At 35.4% G+C, this 20348-nt stretch overlaps 1 protein-coding gene across 1 annotated transcript; it reads left to right on the forward strand.

Moving 5' to 3' along the window:
• Nucleotides 1–10484: 10484 nt before the first annotated feature.
• LOC116013866 (probable N-acetyl-gamma-glutamyl-phosphate reductase, chloroplastic) lies at nt 10485–15577 on the forward strand. Its single transcript, XM_031253826.1, has 14 exons — nt 10485–10769; nt 10871–11029; nt 11426–11533; nt 11659–11745; nt 11903–11953; nt 12067–12138; nt 12392–12511; nt 12748–12808; nt 12910–12990; nt 13495–13574; nt 13675–13764; nt 14696–14824; nt 14928–15087; nt 15233–15577. The coding sequence occupies exons 1-13, from the start codon at nt 10707–10709 to the stop codon at nt 15033–15035; spliced, it is 1209 nt and encodes a 402-aa protein (XP_031109686.1). The 5' UTR covers nt 10485–10706; the 3' UTR covers nt 15036–15087; nt 15233–15577.
• The last annotated feature ends 4771 nt before the right edge of the window (nt 15578–20348 follow it).

A 20348-nucleotide genomic window follows, 5' to 3' on the forward strand; every position in this document is an offset into this window, starting at 1 on the left:
CAATAAAAGAAAATGCATGAAAATGTAAGATAACATGGGGTGCCTCCCATGAAGCGCTAAGTTTAACGTCGCTAGCTCGACTCAACCTTTCAAGGAACAATCCATGCATGTTTGGACAAAGATGAGTCCATTTTCTCCATCAACTTTTTCTTCAAAATATGTCCTTAAATGCCGGGCATTAAGGAACTCCTTTAAGCTCAAAAGTAGCATATTCTCCTCAAAGAAATTGCAACAATCCAATTCCAAGAATATGCTATCTTCTTCAACCTTCATCTCTTTTTCCTCTTCTTTCTCTCGAACAAGTAACGAGAGTCTTGGATCCTTCTTATGCACCAATAAGAGATGAGAGTCTTTGGATATGAATATTGGCCAATGGGGGCCTATACTTACAAGAACATTGACACCTCCCGGTTCCCAAATTGTTCTAAAATTTTCATCAAAGAGGGTGTCATCCAACGAAGAGTGTTCTTTGTTTGTGCCACATGTTTCATCTTCTTTGAACACTTTTTCCATTGAGCCATTTTCAAGTAGTTCATTGTCACCATTTTCTTGCATCTTCATCTCTCCTTCTTTTCCCAAGATTTCCATCTCAATGCATTTATCACATATTTCTTCATCTTCCTCTCCAAGGTTCTCACACTCCCTTTTATTTTTATCAACCTCATGACCTTCCTTTGGCAAGCACAATTGTTGGTACGGAGACACTAGAGGGTCTAGAGTTCGCCCATCATATCGGTACTTGGGATCAAAGATGAAACAATTTGCACCCTCATGAGGTCCTCCACATAATATACAACATAAGGATTGTGGAGTACTTTCTTGATCAACTATTTCTTCATCCTCATCTTCAAGCTCCTCAAACTTCTTTTGAATTTTCCAATTAGCAATATGGTTATCCACTTGAGCTTGTAGCTTTTTTAGTTGAGACATCAAGTGCAAAAGCTTGTTACTCTTTGTGGATTCCACCTCAAATGTTGGGTCAAGTGGTTGGCATTCTTGTTGAAACTCTTGGTATGGAAGCACTTGAGATCGCCCACCATATTGGTAATTAGGATCAAATGTGAAGCAATTTTCCGCCTCATGAGGTCCTCCACAATATGTACACCACAAGGCTTGTGAACTTGGTGGTGTGTCTCCTTGATAAGTAGCTTGACTCATGTTGGCACAAAATCCTTGAGTATGTTGTTGAGAAACATGATTGGAGGGGTAGAATGTATAGCAATATTCTTCAAAGTGATCCCCTCCACAAAAAGAACACCATTGTTGTTGTGATGTGAATGCTTGAGAGGAGCCTTCATAGAAATGGTCTTGGCTTGAGTTGGCATAATTTGTGAAATGTTGTTGTTGTTCCATTCCTCCATAGTCTTGGTACCTATTCCAACTCATCTCATAATCATGGGAAGAAGAGTAAAATGGTGGCAAAGCTCCTTGAAATTCATATCCATCCATAAAACAAAATTGTTAACAAAAACAAAAATAAATAAAAACAAATAAAAGAATAATGGAATAGACTCCTAGAAGAAAATTTTCACTAATGTCAATACAAAACACCGCTTCCCCGGCAACGGCGCCAATTTGGTCGTAGCCTTTTTTTAGGTACAAGCAAATACCCGGAGTATTCCGGGGTTATCGATCCACAGGGAAGCGGGGTATCAAGCACTAGTTACTAATTAATTCACGAGAAGCTATTCCTACGTTAACAATGGGTATTTATCTATAATTATGAAAACAAAATAAATGAAGCAAGGCAAACGGACTTTTATATACAAGAGATTAAGCGCGGGATTTTTGGGTGTCAAAGTGTTTAATCACCTAGTGCCAATCTAAAGTGAAATAATCATTCGGGTTCAACAAGTGTGGATGATTGCAATCTAAAAGGGAAAGATTACTCTCGTAATTCAATCCCAAAATAAGGTAATTGGAATACACACTCTCGTGAGCTATTCACAACATATAATCAAGAACTAGAAATAAATGGAATACCCACTCTCGTGGGCTATTCACAATTGGAATACTCACTCTCGTGAGCTATTCACAATAAATCCCTTAATCAACATGTCCTCTCTCGAGGTACAAGAATCAAGTGCAATTGTGGGTGCTCTAATTCATAGACAAATTTAGCAATGAAACAAGTAATTAGGATCCTTAACTACAAGCATCAAGAAATTAAGCCACAATTACAACACAAGTAATAAACCCAAATAGATATTTCATTCAAGCAATTAAAGAACTAGGCACATAGGTTCATAAACACTTATCAATCCAAAAATCCCAAAGGAAAGCTTAGCCTATCATGGCTAAAATAGATTCAACAAATATACAATAAAGTTTTAAAATAGAAAAGAGAGGAAGAAATTCTCCCGAATGAAGCCTCCAAGCTCTTCTCTTTGATCTCTCTTCTCCAATTGATTTTTCCTCTTTGAGCTCTTTGAGAAGATGAGAGCTTCCCTTTCTTGATCTCCTTTTGTCCAAATCCGCAGCCAAGCTTAGGGTTTGGAGAGAAAATGATGCTTTTATAGTGGGTGGAGAATGAGGGGCAAAATAGACATTTCATAACAGTAGAAATTTCAGATCTGCGATTTCTCGACGCGTCTGTTTAATCACCTAGTGCCAATCTAAAGTGAAATAATCATTCGGGTTCAACAAGTGTGGATGATTGCAATCTAAAAGGGAAAGATTACTCTCGTAATTCAATCCCAAAATAAGGTAATTGGAATACACACTCTCGTGAGCTATTCACAACATATAATCAAGAACTAGCAATAAATGGAATACCCACTCTCGTGGGCTATTCACAATTGGAATACTCACTCTCGTGAGCTATTCACAATAAATCCCTTAATCAACATGTCCTCTCTCGAGGTACAAGAATCAAGTGCAATTGTGGGTGCTCTAATTCATAGACAAATTTAGCAATGAAACAAGTAATTAGGATCCTTAACTACAAGCATCAAGAAATTAAGCCACAATTACAACACAAGTAATAAACCCAAATAGATATTTCATTCAAGCAATTAAAGAACTAGGCACATAGGTTCATAAACACTTATCAATCCAAAAATCCCAAAGGAAAGCTTAGCCTATCATGGCTAAAATAGATTCAACAAATATACAATAAAGTTTTAAAATAGAAAAGAGAGGAAGAAATTCTCCCGAATGAAGCCTCCAAGCTCTTCTCTTTGATCTCTCTTCTCCAATTGATTTTTCCTCTTTGAGCTCTTTGAGAAGATGAGAGCTTCCCTTTCTTGATCTCCTTTTGTCCAAATCCGCAGCCAAGCTTAGGGTTTGGAGAGAAAATGATGCTTTTATAGTGGGTGGAGAATGAGGGGCAAAATAGACATTTCATAACAGTAGAAATTTCAGATCTGCGATTTCTCGACGCGTCGAGGACTTTTCTCGACGCGTCGAGATATTCCCGAACCAAAATCTTGGCATTCTGCCAACTCTCGACGCGTCGAGAAAATTCTCGACGCGTCGAGAATCTGTCTGCAACACAGTTTCGACTTGCAGCCTAATTTTGACCCTTTTCCCTTTTGAACCACACTTTGATGTCTTCATAAGAGTTGTAGCCCTTGAAGTCTTCTTTCCAATGGTTCAAGAATCACCTCATTTGGATATTCTTAGGCTGAGATATGGTCCGATTACCGAGGTGTCGCCATGGTAGCGGGAATTACAACTCTTTGGCTCCTTTGGATTGGCTTTTGCTCCCAAATGGTTCTAATGCACTTCTAAACACATCAAAAACATCTAAACCAAGCATTATACCATTTTAAATATGAAAACAAGGAAATAACCATTGGACACAATATTTTATCACACAATTTACTATAAACCCTACATAAAAACAAAAGTAAAATCGGTACAAATGGGAGTGTATCATGCCCCGTCCCTGCCGGGGATCTCCGTCCACGTTTGAAACGGGGACGGGGACGGGGATGGGAAAAATTTTGGGGATTGGGGACGAGGACGGGGATAGCCCTCCCCGCCCCGTCTCGTCCACGAATAATTATTAAAATTAAGAAATATAATACACACACACACATATTTTTTTTTAAAATTAAAACCAAAATTTTTAAAATTAAAATTACACTAATTTAATATGTTGACTACGAATTGACCGGGGACAGAGATGGGGACTATTTTCCATTCCCCGCCGGGGACGGGGAGTATCCCCGTTGCCATCCCTACTTGGTGTGATGGCTTAAACGAAAAAATGTTAGCAAATTGAACTCGTGACTATTTTTATTATTATGGATTCAAATGTCCCACTATTATTTCATTTGTATGCTTCCCTGTTTGATTCGATCTTGTCAACAAATTTTCACTTTTTTCATTTGCTTAGCCTCGTTAGAGTTACACTGCATAGAAGTGTCTATATTAACATATAAACATAATCTAACAGAATTGAATAAAAAATTAAGGCTAAAGTGTCATTCCGCACCCTGAACTATAACCGATTCTTTATGTGACACCCTAAACTTTGATAACTGCTGTTTCGATCCACAAACTATAAAAACTTCTTCGCCTAAAATTTTTGACAAGTTTCCCTGTTGCCCTGATGACATGGCGCTGGTATTTATCTTACATGGCATTGATTTTAATTAGATCAATTTGATTGGTTTCTTTAGTCAAAATTAATTTGATTGACTTTCCAGTTACAATTGTTTATCGAAATATATGGAAGTTTATGTGTTCCAGTGGTCTCTTTCCTCACCGGCGACCTCATTTGGTGTTTAAATATTCCGTCTAGGTGCTTTGGGTGGCTTGCGGTGGTCCTCGGCGGTCCTAGCCGGACTATCACTGCAAGCTTAGGAGACAGCCGACGGGTGTCCCCCTCTCCATCGTCTTCTCCGTCCTCTATTTTACCGGGTGGTCGATTGGGTCTCTCCATTCTCCGGTAAGAGAAGGTGGCTGCTCCGGCTCATCTCTTCTAAGTAACTGAACACTATAGTCGAAGTGTATGACACTCTGGACGGTTTTAGGGCCGGAGATACTTCCTTACTCTGACAAGCTAAGGTTTGATTCTTAATTGTTTTGGGTTTAATTTTATTGCCCTTGTTATCCTTGTTTGTGCTCTATTTGTTGGCTGAATTAGTTATAGGAGGTAGTTTCTGGGTTTTGCATTCGGTCTGCTGCCCTTCCCTTCTTTTCCGCTCTTCATGAGCTTGTTGGGAGTGGGTTGCCTCTTGTTCTTTAGCTTTCACTGCTCAGTTATGGATGCCAGACTGTTTTCCGGTCATCTTCCTCAACCTTGTTGTGATTAGCTCGCTGCCGACCGGTTTCTAGGTTCTTCTTGGTTGTTCTTGCTCATGTATATTTATTTCTCCATTTTTTATTTGTTTTACTCAGGGTTTGCATGAATTATATATATTTTATTAATTCTCTGTTGCATGAACTCCTATGACATTTCTAAGTTCCTTATTCATCTCTGTTGAATCTTCCTTAGAGTGAAGCTCCCCAGACACCAAAGAATCACTGCTGAACTGTGATTTATGGCCATCATCTGCAGCAAGAACACTAATTGCACCCAAGTTACAGGGATTTCCTATGAAATTTGTAAACTTATGGTTCATTTTCGTTGAATCTTTCACAATGTGAATAGGAGCTCCAAAATATTTATTTACTATTGAGCAAGTATATTCATATTTTCAGGCAAAAGGAACTTTCCACCTTTGTTCGTTTGTAGGAAGGTATATGGCCTAAGGTTCCACAGAAGAAGCAGAACCTGTGCGTATGGCCTAACTGCATAAGGTTTCGCAGAAGAAGCAGAATGAACGGGAGGGGGTCCTTGAACTCTAGGAAGGAAAGAAACTTTAGAGAGAGAAAAAAACAAAATGATTAAATGGGTGCCATGTCATAAATGTCAATAACAAAACACTTCCACATCAGCACATTATTACCTGTAACTTGAAGGAAACCTGTAAAAAATTCTAGGCGAAGAAGTTTTTATGGTTTGTGGATTGAAACAGCAATTATCAAAGTTTAAGGTGCCGAATGAAGAATCGGTTATAGTTCAGGGTGCGGAATGACACTTTAGCAAAAAATTAATTACGAAAAACTTAACTCATAATAATAGAAGCAATATTAGAGATCGAAATACATATCATAGTTAAACATACCTCATAAGCTGGACACAATCAACAAAAGACTACCTTTTCCAATGATCATCATGGAGACTTAGGCATTTGGTTGCATATTCCTCACCCGTCTCCCTTCAAAAAGGTTGCAATCTTACAACATGAACGTACTTCTGTTTCTAGCTGCTAAATTTTTACAATAAATGGGCTAGCCCTAGTCCGTCCATTGTAGTAAATGAACTGGATCGGACCAAGTCCAAATGGATAGGGTTTGGACTGAACTTCGGGCTTACTCTTCCATTTGACACATCTATTATAAAGTGACTTGCGATATTAAATAGCTCATAATAGATCGATCAACTTTACACTTTTGTCCTAGACCAAATTTAAAGAAGACACGAGGTACCTAACTAGTTATCTCAATATTACACCACGGGTGAATTCAATTAATTAGAAGGGTGAAAGAGAAGTACCTTATTCCACCAATTGGGTAAGCTATCCAAACCGATCTAAGATTTATGAGCAATTGGAATACTAATCGGACCAACGGAGGAGTGATTGGAGCAATCGGAGGAAGGAGTGATCGGAGTGAATCTAAGATTTATATAATTGTTATTTTTAGAGAGCGATAAAGAGAGAAAATATGCGTATGAGACAAAAAGAGTGGTATAGAAACGAGAATCAAGCGTGCATGTTGTGTGCGTATATATGGGGTGAAAGAGAAGTACATATTTTCACCAATAGGATAAGTTATATATTCAAGCCGCTCTATGGTTTATGAGTAATTGGAAGATTGATTGGAGCAACGGGTGAGTTATTAGAGCAATCGGATGAGTGATTGAAGCAAATCTAAGATTTATATAATTGCTATTTTTAGAGATAGAGAGAGTGCATGTCTTTATGTGAGAGACAAAAAAAAAAGGTAAAGAAACGAGAATCGTGTGTGTGTGTGTGTGTGTGTATCAAGCGTGCATGTTTCGTGTGTATATATGGGGTGAAAGATAAGTACCTATTTTCACCAATAGGGTAAGCTATCCAAGCTGATATATGATTTATGAGCAATTGGAATACTAATTGGAGCAATTGGTCAGTGATTAGAGCAACGAGGAATGATTGGAGCAAATATAAGATTTATATAATTGTTATTTTTAGAGATAAAGCTGAGAGAGAGAATGCATGCCTTTATGTGTGACTGTGCGAGACATAAAGAGAGGTAGAGACTGTTAGAAAAACATACAGGCGCAGCGGAAGCATCAAATCGCATTTTCTATGATTCTATGTAAACGAGGGAGTTAGAAAAGTTTACCCTTGAAGCGTGCTTTGGCAGAATCAAAACCGTCCAATCGTCTGGCCTCTAGTCCGTCCACCGGTCGGGCACGCGAGAACTCCCAGAGATTTCTACGTGAAAACTATTTTTCTGACAATCTCTGTATTTCTCCTCTAACTTAAAAATAGGGCAAGGCTATATATATAGCCTGGTTTGGGCCCAAAGGTGCTAGCCTTTAAAAGCCCAAAACTACCCAATATTGAATTAATCCATTATTCAATTATTAATGTATTAATTCAATATCGATAACTCTTTATCGATTTCTTTTAAAGTTCTCAGCATTACCACGAACCATTAAGGTGTGACTTTCTAGGTTCATAGTCAAACTAGCAATGAGTCATTATTATGAGTGACACCTAGCAGTATGTCATGACTACCTAGTTGACAATGAATATATTTTAATATTTTATAATGAACTTTTCCGTTACAAATATCATGCAACATTCCTTCCACACAACACTTGTTCCGAACCAGGTAAAGGTCATGGTCAAACTTAGTCAAACTCATAAACCCGGTCAATATGTCTATTCAATATTCTTAACCTGAAGTCCAACTTCATTATTCTCTGGCCAGAGATTCTCGTTGTATAATTATTTAATAGACTGGAACATCCTTGTTACCTCAAGGAGGTGGATCCTCTATTGAACGCACACATGTCACCGTACAACACTGAACTAGGCCACCAAGTACACTTATAGTCCCATAAGGAACAAAAGACGCATACTGGCAAAAACTAGTCCACCATATGTACGAGACAACCATGTCATCTCAAGTCAAAGGATTATTGCATACTTGTAACATACAACATACCGATGACACGTAGGTAAACACCATGCGGTACGTTGTAGTCAGTCAATGTTCAATGACTTGTTCTCTAACAATCATTCACATGTCCACTCTCTGTATCTCATACAGAATGGCATGCGACTCACCATGAGAAGGACAATGTGCTAGTCTTATCGGAATTCTAATGCCCAACTAGAATTCCTATGACTAGGAACATTTTTACAATACTTCATTTATTAATTCTTCGTCACTCATATTCTTAACACTTAAGAATGAAGAATTAAGAAGATTGTATGGAATAATATCAAATATTAACTAAGCCAAAATAAAATAAATAAAACAATTATTTATCGTTTTATTTAACAAGAAATTAATGCCCAAAACAATAAATGTTGGCTCTTAGGGCATACATGTCTAACAGAGACACGAGATTCAAACGCGCGCGTATGTGTGTGTATATATATATATATATATATATATATATCGAGTGTGCATGTTGTGTGTGTATTAGTGTATATATATGGAGTGAAAGAGAAGTATCTATTTCCACCAGTTGTGTAAGCTATCCAAGTCGATCTATGATAGTACGACAATGACATCTCAATTTGTTTAATTTCCATAACATTAGTAGTAGTATAGCTAAATAGTAAATACGTAAGAATTTAATAAGCATAAAATCAATATATATCATTGTTTCTATTATGATAATGATAATCTCATGAGGCATTACTCTATTAGAGTATATATGTAAATTTTATATTTTAAAAAATGTACAAGCTAACAGACCGATCCGGTTCATGGGCAAACAACTAAAGTCCAACCAGTCCGTAGTATAAAACGGGCTAGCCCTAGTCCGTCCATTGTAGCAAATTGACTAAATTGGGCCAATCCAAACGATTCAGACTTGGACTGGACTTCGTGCTAACTGGTCCGTTTAACACCTCTACTATGGAGTGAGTGAGTGACTTGTGATATTAAATAGGTCATAATAGATCAATCAACTCTACACATTTGTCCTAGACCAAATTTGAAGAATAAATGAGGTACTTAACCTAACTAGTTATCCCCAATATTTACACCACAGGTGAATTTAATCAGAATGGTGAAAGAAAAGTACCTTATTCCACCAATTGGGTAAGCTATCCAAACTGATCTAAGATTTATGAACAATTGGAAGACTGATCGGAGCAATGGAGGAGTGATTGAAGCAATTGGAGGAGTGATCGGAGTGAATATAAGATTTATATAATTGTTATTTTTAGAGAGAGAGAGAATATGTTTATAAGACAAAAAGAGAGGTAGAGAAACGAGAATCAAGCGTGCGTGTTGTGTGTGTGTATATATAGGGTGAAAGAGAAGTACCTATTTCCACCTATTGGGTAAGCTATCCAAGCCGATCTATGATTTATGAGCAATCAGAAGATTGATTGGAGCAACGGGTGAGTGATTAGAGCAACCAGATGAGTGATTGGAGCAAATATAAGATTTATATAATCGATAATTTTAAAGATAGAGAGATAGTGCATGTCTTTATGTGTGAGACAAAAAGAAAGGTAGAGAAACGAGAATTAAGCGCATATATATATATATATATATATATATATATACACACACACACACACACACACACACACACACACACACACACACCTCTCTTTTTGTCTCACACATAAACACATGCACTCTCTCTTGATCTCTAAAAAGGCAATTATATAAATCTTATATTTGCCTAATTGAATAACTTACCTAATTGGTGAAAATAGGTACTTAACTTTCACCCCATAGGCATATACATATATATATATATATATATATATATATATATATATATATATATATATATATATATGATATATGATTTATGAACAATTGAAAGACTGGTTGGAACAAACGTGCGAGCGATCAGAGCAATCGGAGAAGTGATTGAAGCAAATCTAAGATGTATAGAGAGAGTGCATGTCTTTGTGTGTGAGACAAAAAGAGAGGTAGAGAAACGATAATAAGCGTGTGAGTATATATATTGATATCTGTCATCCATCAAGTTTATCAATGGACACCCAGGCCGAAGACACCCGGGCTGTAAAAAAAGCGAATTTAACCTTTAAATTGATTTTTACATAACATGAGAAAAAATAATGATAAAAACTTTTAATAGTCAAGAGTATCACATTTGTCTACGATAATAAAATTTAAAAAATCACTATAATTAGGGAATATTTGTTGAAATTAACTCATTAGGTTTACGACTAAACCTGCTGACCAACGTGTTTTGGACTTTTGGTGATGAATTGCAATCCCTAGACCCTTGTTGTTGGTTACGAAATTCCGGGCTAACCCGCTTATAGTCTTCGTCTTTCAAGTCCTTTTCCTTCAAAAGACCGCATACACGGGGTAATAGTTTCTGTAGTTTTGCGCCATACCACTGTCTCCGCCGCTGTCGGTGTTGGGGTCTTGACTCTTGAGCCTACAACATTTTTTTTGTCTATAAAGTTTCCCTCGTCTCACACTCCACAAAGATGAGTTCTTTAGGTGCTTTTAGTTCGAGTTGTCTCGATCGAGGTTACCCTTTGAAGTTTCAGGTTCATTTTCTTGATTATTTCTTCTTTTTTTTTTTCTTCAGAAATTTGTAAGATTTTGTTCTTGTAAAGAGGGCGAATGATTAATGCAGTTTATATTGTAGGATGAATTGAAGAGTTCAAAGCCGAGGAAGCTCTGTGTTAGAGCTTCTTCAGTGGCGTCACCTCCACCGCAAAGTTTGCAGTTTTCGGCGGCTAAAGCTCAACAATCAGAAAAGTTTCGAATTGGTGTTCTTGGAGCTAGTGGCTATACTGGTTCTGAGGTACTGGCTTTTATCGGAAATCATTAATACAGTTAGTGTCATTATCTGAATGGTCTGTAGAATAATCTTTATTTATAGTTGTGGGAATGGAATTCAGAAGTTACTGAATCTTGATTTCTTGAGCGCCCTTTGGTCGAATGTGGTTAAATATATTTGGTGACTCCATTGTACTTTCACAGTGCTACTAGAAGACACTGATTTGCATAGGAAGTTGTTTGCAGTTTTGAGATGGGTGAACATGGTGTGAGTTCTTGAACTTTGAATTCAATATTGATCTGTTAATGAAACTGGATGATCTGAAAATGGTGATATGTATTCTCCCAAAATTCTGGTTTGTACTCTCTTGGGTGATATATGAACTTGTTTTTAGGCTACTGATTTCCCAACATCTTGTAGATTATCAGACTCCTGGCAAATCATCCCCAATTCAAGATCACTCTAATGACTGCAGATAGAAAAGCTGGTCAATCGATAGAATCTGTTTTTCCTCACTTGGTATCACAAGTAAGGATCTCAATGTCATCATCATTAAGTATATTATTTTCCATATTTCCCCCCAGAATTTCTTTGGTTTTAATGTTTTATTATGCATTCTTCTTTAATTATGTACAACTTTACCTTTCTTTCAGGATTTGCCAAACCTGGTTGCTGTCAAGGATGCAGATTTTTCTTCTGTGGATGCAGTATTTTGTTGTTTACCGCATGGAACTACCCAGGTTTTTTGACAATTCTTTGCCGTCTCATGATGTTGCAGACTGATGAAGTTTACACCTTTAGCCATATAACAGAATTTATATTGATTGTAACTGATTCATCTATAGACACAAACATATCTATGCTCTTCCAACAATTGCTGATTACTTTATTTTTTAGGAAATCATTAAAGGTCTGCCAACTAGCCTAAAAGTTGTTGATCTTTCTGCGGTATGCTACTGGCTAATTGTTTTACCATACACTGTACTGTGTTCACAATCAAGTATCTTTTGATACTTTCGGGAAATGTTGCGCTATCTGACTGATGCAATGTTTATGTGCAGGACTTCCGACTGCGTGATGTTGCCGAATATGATGAATGGTATGGTCAGCCACACAGTGCAACAGAGTTGCAGGTACATTCTTCTTTTGTACATCATCACTTGGAGTAACTCCTTTATGAAAGAAATAAATGACATTGATGAAGGTCTATGACTAAAATTATAAAATTTATCAATAAAGCATTCAGGCATCTCTAGTTTTAAAGATTTTTTTTTTCTGCATGAAACATGAGTTGAATGTAATGATTTTCTGTATCTGATTAAAGATTTCCTCTTATCTAACCTAAGGTTTTCATATTTTGTAATGCTTTCTTGTACTTGAATGCAGAAAGAAGTAGTATATGGTTTGACTGAGATCTATAGAACAGAAATCCAAGATGCACGATTAGTTGCAAATCCAGGCTGTTATCCAACATCTATCCAACTCCCTCTAATTCCCTTGATAAAGGTTGTTGTTTAGTTGAACTATGTCTACACATTTTGCCTTTTTTTGTCAGTTAATTGAGAAGAATATCTTGTTTATCTTGATTATGAAATAGCCTGAGTAATGGCTAGAAGCTTAAGTCATATTTCCAACCTAAATGGCTGGCCTGTAAATGGATTCCATGGGACATTTGGAACAATTAAGGCTTGCGTCTTTTTGTTTCCCTGTTGTTTCTTTAATTGTTTTCTCAATTCTTGCAGGCTAACCTGATTGGACTCAAAAACATCATAATTGATTCAAAATCTGGTGTTAGCGGAGCAGGTTTGTTATATAAGAAAAGCTAGTCATCCTTAATATAATCATTTGTGCTACTTGAATTTAAGCAGCACAGGACAATTTCCTGCACTTGTGTCATCTTACAGGACGTGGTGCAAAAGAGGCCAATTTGTACACTGAAATAGCAGAAGGGATTCATTCTTATGGTATTACAAGGCATCGCCATGGTGAGTAATTAAATTATAGTAATGCATAAGAAATATCTGCTACTCCATATATTATAATAATTGCACGTTGCCGTATATCAATTATAGTGATGCATAAGGTGTATTTGCTACTCCTATTATAATAATTATCCTATTTTATATTTTCCTAATTTCTGTTTTTTATTTTTTTTAAACAAAAAAAGAAAGAAAGAAGGCATTTTTCCATCAAGAACCATATGATATATGCCTAGATTCTGCAACTTAAAGATTTCTGCACCTTGATATGTATAGTTCTGATTTAAAGGATGTTAGGGGATTTTTTGAATGGCCTTGTTAGATCTTCAATAATTGTTTAACCCTGAAATGGACTACTTTTGTCATTTGATCCAACGTGAAGTTTCACCGGGTTAGGAAATAGTAGTTACTTTGTTGATAAATCAAATTTTGCACGGCTGATGGGAGCTACCTACCATCCCTAGCTCTAGATCTCTAAAGTGGCGATAGGGTTTCTGTTTTGATTTGCAGTTCCGGAGATTGAACAAGGATTGTCAGAAGCTGCTAATTCAAAAGTTACTGTTAGTTTCACTCCACACTTAATGCCAATGGTAATAGCTAAAACCTTCCTCAACTTCTAAACTATTGATATTTGCTTGCTCTTCTCTGTGGTATTTATCTTGTTTCTTTTACACTCTTGTTGATTGACAGAGCCGTGGCATGCAATCAACTATATATGTGGAAATGGCTCCTGGAGTGACAACTCATGAATTATACCAGCATTTGCGGAGATGTTATGAGGTGTGTTGTTTGTGTCTTTAACTTTTTAATACTCCATGCCTAATTATCAGGTCTGCAACCATTGTGAATCACCCAACCTGTTACCTGTCCTATTTGATTGTTCTCCCATTGGGATGGAATGATAAGTTCTTTCTAGTCATTGTTTTCATTTCATATATCAAAAACCTCAAAAAATAAAGGAATAAGGGTCAAATAGGCCACCAAATTACACACAAAACTGCAATTGGACCATCTAACTCAAAAAAATTGCAATTGGATCCCAGAACAATGCAAAATCATGCAATTGAACCAAAAGTGACCTGTTTACCTATTAGTTGCTGATGTGGCGGTTACCAGATTAAAAAAATATTTTTTTACAATTTTATTTTAATAATTTTAAATAAAACAATTTAAATATACAAAAAATTTCTTAAAAAAAAACAACAAAAGAAAAAAACAAACAAACATGCTCGGCTTCGTCTCCCGACCAGTTTTTCGTCTCCAGGCCGGAGACGAAGAGGTCCAGTTCTTTGGCATGGAGACAAAGAGCTCTTCGTCTCTAGCAGTCTAGAGGCGAAGCCAAGCAGGTTTGTTTTTTTAATAAAAAAATTATTTAATTTTTTTAAAAAATATTTTTTAATCTAGTAACCGCTACATCAACAACTAATAGGTAAACAAGTCACTTTTGGTTCAATTACATGATTTTGCGTTGTTCAGGATCCAATTGTAATTTTTTTTGAGTTCAATAGCCCAATTGCAGTTTCGTGTGTAGTTCGGTGGCCTATTTGACCCTTATTCCAAAAATAAAAAAGTGATCCAGTTGTGTGTGAAATTCCACACTATATGGTTGTCATGAACTTCAGAACTTTTGCAAAATCTGTTAGACCAAAAAATGGTCGCTTTTGGTTCTTTGGAGAAAGAGGCCAAATTCATTGTTTTTTAATCTATCCAGAATGAAGAATTTGTGGTAATGCTAAAGGACAAAGAAGTTCCTCATACCCGACATGTCCGGGGATCCAATTACTGCCTCATGAATGTCTTTCCTGACCGAATTCCTGGGAGAGCTATAATAATATCTGTTGTAAGTCCTTGGAATTATTTTGCCGGATTACGTTGTATCTGTATCAAACTAGTTAATCTCCTGCAACTATTTTGGGGCTAAATTCCTAATGATCTTGCTGCAGATTGATAATCTTGTGAAGGGAGCCTCTGGTCAAGCCTTGCAGAACCTCAACATAATGATGGGAATTCCAGAAAACACAGGGCTCCTTTGCATGCCCTTATTTCCTTGAATAATTTTCACCGTTTGACCATCCTCATGGTGGTCAGCATTCAAGTCTCGAGGTAACACCCCTTAAACCAGTATAATATGCTTTTGAGGAAGAAGGAATAGCAATTATATACGAGTATATAAGAATATAAAAAGGGTGTTTTTTTTTAAACACTTGTTGAGCTGAATTGCATGAGTGAGATGAAGTGTTGTTTGCAGGTATTTATGCAGCAGTCTCTCCTAGTACAACACAGATTGAGGCGTGCTTCGAGAAAGTTTTTTAGTATTTGCCTATGTTCTTGTCTGTTACTGTCAAGTAGTTTTTCTTGCTGCCAATGGGAATAAATGCCAAGGAGAAGCTTTAAGGTTTTTGCTCCAGATTCTTTATGGATGTACTAAAGCAACCAATAATAAGCCTGTCTTGTAATAGTGTAATACTAGGTACTTTTAATTTTTACTTTAAATAAGTGGTTTTCTCGGTTAAATATCCGATAGTAACATTAGACTCTGACTAATCTGTAGCCTAATTATCATTAAATCATGAAGTTTATTCAAGAACCAAAACATATAGTGTTTAAAGTGCATGGGTATGCAGCATGCTATCATCCTAAACCTGAATTATTGGAGCTAAGTAGCTAACTGCAGATGAGACTGTTTGGACTTTGGAGTTAAAAATATGTTGGTTCAAGGCCACCCAAAAGCTACAATTTTTTTGTCATCTTTTACATTTCTGGGCTAGCCCAATTAAAAATAAAAATAAAAATAAAAATAAATAAACTCATTTTCTGATGAGAAGTTAGCTATTGGAATTTGATAATTAAAGTTTTTTTTTTTTTTTTTACAATGTTGTCAATATCAAGTACAATCTTATGTTATTTTTTTGTTGTATATACTAAATAGTATTAGCAATACTAGTACTAACAGTATTTTGAGAATTGTATTAGTTTAATTAGGGGTTGATCAGAGATAGGAATAGAAAAAGATTTTTTCTTCCCTTAAAAAAGTTGTCCTTGTATCTTTCCCTTTGGACTTTAATAATTTAGTGGGCATTCTTTGATTTATCCTCTGGGTGATTAATATCCAGGCTTGATATATTAACTCGAACACCCTGCATAATCACTGGTACGTGATGGTAAAAAAAAAAAAAAAAAACAAACAAACAAACTGTACTGCTACAATGTTATTATCTCCCACCCCCACCAACTTTATTGTTTTATCTTTAGAAAAGGACCCGACCCAGACAAGTGTACGGCGGTGCGCATATATTCGCTATTCCAGTTGAGTTTCAAGAAATTTAAAGTAAAATAACCGTCAAACTTCTATACAGAAAACCAAGAAAATTATACCATGTACCCAGATTTATACAGTTAATAAATTATGTGTCTATAAATAAATGAAAGCCACATAATATATGCAACTAACATATTATTTGTTTTCAATTTGTTAATTATAGACAAATAGACTCTATTTAATAACATATTTAGCTTATCAGTCAATTTTGACTTATTTGACCACTATTAGCTATTTCACCTTAAATAGTTTGGCTAATCAGCTTTTTGTAACAGCTTATTACTCTAAAACGTTAAAATTTTAAAAAAACTTTTTCGATCAGTTCTTTGAGAAAATAAATTATACCCTTAAAAAGACTATTTTGCATGTAATCAACTATTATCAACTAACAACTAATTTATCAAACATCTTTCTACAACTACCTAATGTTATTAGTTAGTCAAATCTGCTAACTCCATATGCTAACATCTATTTACCAAGCACCTCTATAATTTTTGGACCAGGGGTCGGTATAACAATAGAGAGAAGTCTCTACAACAAAAAAGTTGATTGGCTTTATCTGTGATCTGGAGTCTCGACCGCATGCAATGGAGAGTGTTTGGTTGGCTTGCAATTAAACTGAATGAGGAACAGTAATATTGTGTGAAAGCTGAGGCATACACATGATGGAGTGATGAAGGCCAGGGGTTTTAGACACGTAAAAGGGAAGATTCCGCGACCATCATTCTTAAACATAAGTACCACTTCTCCTTAAGCTCCAATGTAATAATATCAATCAGATCATCATGGGATTCATTCACTCACTACTACTACTACTAGTGTCCCAATGTACTTTGTTTTTAGCCGTGGCCGGGAGGGATATAATACCTATTTGACCACATAATTACTTGTCATTTCTGTGTTGCTCATGTGGCCGGTCACACACTGTTGCCCATTACCACACATTAAAGGGAGACCAAAATCATTCTTGCGTGACACCACTCTAGCCACAACTACAAATAATATTGCTAACCACGCATCAATATAATCCCAGTTTGNTTTTTTTTTTTTTTTTTACAATGTTGTCAATATCAAGTACAATCTTATGTTATTTTTTTGTTGTATATACTAAATAGTATTAGCAATACTAGTACTAACAGTATTTTGAGAATTGTATTAGTTTAATTAGGGGTTGATCAGAGATAGGAATAGAAAAAGATTTTTTCTTCCCTTAAAAAAGTTGTCCTTGTATCTTTCCCTTTGGACTTTAATAATTTAGTGGGCATTCTTTGATTTATCCTCTGGGTGATTAATATCCAGGCTTGATATATTAACTCGAACACCCTGCATAATCACTGGTACGTGATGGTAAAAAAAAAAAAAAAAAACAAACAAACAAACTGTACTGCTACAATGTTATTATCTCCCACCCCCACCAACTTTATTGTTTTATCTTTAGAAAAGGACCCGACCCAGACAAGTGTACGGCGGTGCGCATATATTCGCTATTCCAGTTGAGTTTCAAGAAATTTAAAGTAAAATAACCGTCAAACTTCTATACAGAAAACCAAGAAAATTATACCATGTACCCAGATTTATACAGTTAATAAATTATGTGTCTATAAATAAATGAAAGCCACATAATATATGCAACTAACATATTATTTGTTTTCAATTTGTTAATTATAGACAAATAGACTCTATTTAATAACATATTTAGCTTATCAGTCAATTTTGACTTATTTGACCACTATTAGCTATTTCACCTTAAATAGTTTGGCTAATCAGCTTTTTGTAACAGCTTATTACTCTAAAACGTTAAAATTTTAAAAAAACTTTTTCGATCAGTTCTTTGAGAAAATAAATTATACCCTTAAAAAGACTATTTTGCATGTAATCAACTATTATCAACTAACAACTAATTTATCAAACATCTTTCTACAACTACCTAATGTTATTAGTTAGTCAAATCTGCTAACTCCATATGCTAACATCTATTTACCAAGCACCTCTATAATTTTTGGACCAGGGGTCGGTATAACAATAGAGAGAAGTCTCTACAACAAAAAAGTTGATTGGCTTTATCTGTGATCTGGAGTCTCGACCGCATGCAATGGAGAGTGTTTGGTTGGCTTGCAATTAAACTGAATGAGGAACAGTAATATTGTGTGAAAGCTGAGGCATACACATGATGGAGTGATGAAGGCCAGGGGTTTTAGACACGTAAAAGGGAAGATTCCGCGACCATCATTCTTAAACATAAGTACCACTTCTCCTTAAGCTCCAATGTAATAATATCAATCAGATCATCATGGGATTCATTCACTCACTACTACTACTACTAGTGTCCCAATGTACTTTGTTTTTAGCCGTGGCCGGGAGGGATATAATACCTATTTGACCACATAATTACTTGTCATTTCTGTGTTGCTCATGTGGCCGGTCACACACTGTTGCCCATTACCACACATTAAAGGGAGACCAAAATCATTCTTGCGTGACACCACTCTAGCCACAACTACAAATAATATTGCTAACCACGCATCAATATAATCCCAGTTTGATTTTTCTTAAATAAGGTATCTAGTCCAAGCATCAAACAAAAACAATATCTATCTATCTAAAATTATAGGAATAAGAGTCGAATATGTCATCCAACTACACACCAAATTGCAGTTTGCAGTTACACCACTAAATCCAAAAAAAAAAAAAAAATTACAATTAGGTCACTGAACAATGAAAATTCATGCAATTTAACTTAAATGACTTGTTTACCTGTTAATATACTGATGTGTTGCCAAAATCATGTGGTCTAGTGGCACCTGGTTGCACTCCCATATAGAAGGGGTGGGTTGGAGCCTTAGTAGAGGCGATATTGACAAAAATATACTGATGTGTCGGTTACTATATTTAAAAATAGTTTTTTAAATTTTATTTTAATAATTTGTGCATTGTGCATATAATTACGAAAATGTCATTGTGTGTGTTTTTTTTTTTTAAATTTAGTCATTGATTTTCTTATATAGAAGGCTAACATTATTTCGCGCATATATATATATATATATATATATATATTTATTTATTTATTTATTTATAAGCACCATTGTTTTCACTTGAATATACCCTTTGTGTGTACATTGTATTTATATTCTTCTACTCTTACATATTGTTTTTACTTTTACATCTCTTCTTTTCTTGTGAAGTATTGAGTATTTCCATTATTCTAATTTTATTGTAATTTATATTTTTTTATTAAACATTTATATTATTAGTTGTGTAATGCATGATATTTGACTAGTATACTATTAAATTAAAAGTCAAAAATCACATTTTAATTTCAAAAAGAATTTATATACTAACATACTTTTGTCTCATATTTTAATTATTACGGAGTATAAAAGTCATTGTATAAATATAATAGTAACTTTGTTATGGCACTAATAACTACCCACCAGAAAAGGCTTTTCTTTCTTTTTTTTTTCCTGCGCCACATTTCCCTTTGTCCCAGATTTTTCTAACTAGGGAACAAGACATTAACGTCAAAATTTTGCAACTTAGAAGGTACACATACATTTAATCTGTGTACATTATACTGTGTGCGTCAAGTCGAACGTTGTGACAATTGAGGTGGACCACGTGTACACGATTTTTTTAGAAACTTTTTAAAAGGTTAAAAAAAAAAAAAATTGAAAGGAAGAAATTGTGAATTGGTGCTTAATTAAATTGATTTCTTATGGCCAAAGACCTTGTGGTCAAGCGGCATCCGGTGTACACTCCCATGTGGAAGGGAGTGGGTTCGAGCTTCAGTTGAGGAATCTGTTGACTCTTTGTGCTTCAGTAGGTTGAGAAGGTAGCTATGAACAGAAATACTACATTGTAACCTAGAATTCAAAAAAAAAATTGATTTCTTATGTCTTCTCTTTATTATACAAAATGAATTATTTACTCCAAAAATTTTATAAAATTCAAAAGAATTAAAATTTGAAATTACAAAAATATTTTTATTAAAAAAAAAGTGGGAATTAAAAATAGAAGGAAAATGGACATTTGATGGAAGAGAGGACAA

This window comes from Ipomoea triloba, chromosome 1 (assembly GCF_003576645.1).
Source record: "Ipomoea triloba cultivar NCNSP0323 chromosome 1, ASM357664v1".
Classification (NCBI taxonomy): domain Eukaryota; kingdom Viridiplantae; phylum Streptophyta; class Magnoliopsida; order Solanales; family Convolvulaceae; genus Ipomoea; species Ipomoea triloba.

Coding starts and splice junctions, on each gene's coding strand:
- LOC116013866 (XM_031253826.1), top strand. CDS start 10,707: ATGAGTTCTTTAGGTGCTTTTAGTTCGAGTTGTCTCGATCGAGGTTAC. Junction 11,954..12,066: donor AAGTTGTTGATCTTTCTGCG/GTATGCTACTGG, acceptor GTTTATGTGCAG/GACTTCCGACTGCGTGATGT. Junction 14,825..14,927: donor GAGCTATAATAATATCTGTT/GTAAGTCCTTGG, acceptor ATCTTGCTGCAG/ATTGATAATCTTGTGAAGGG.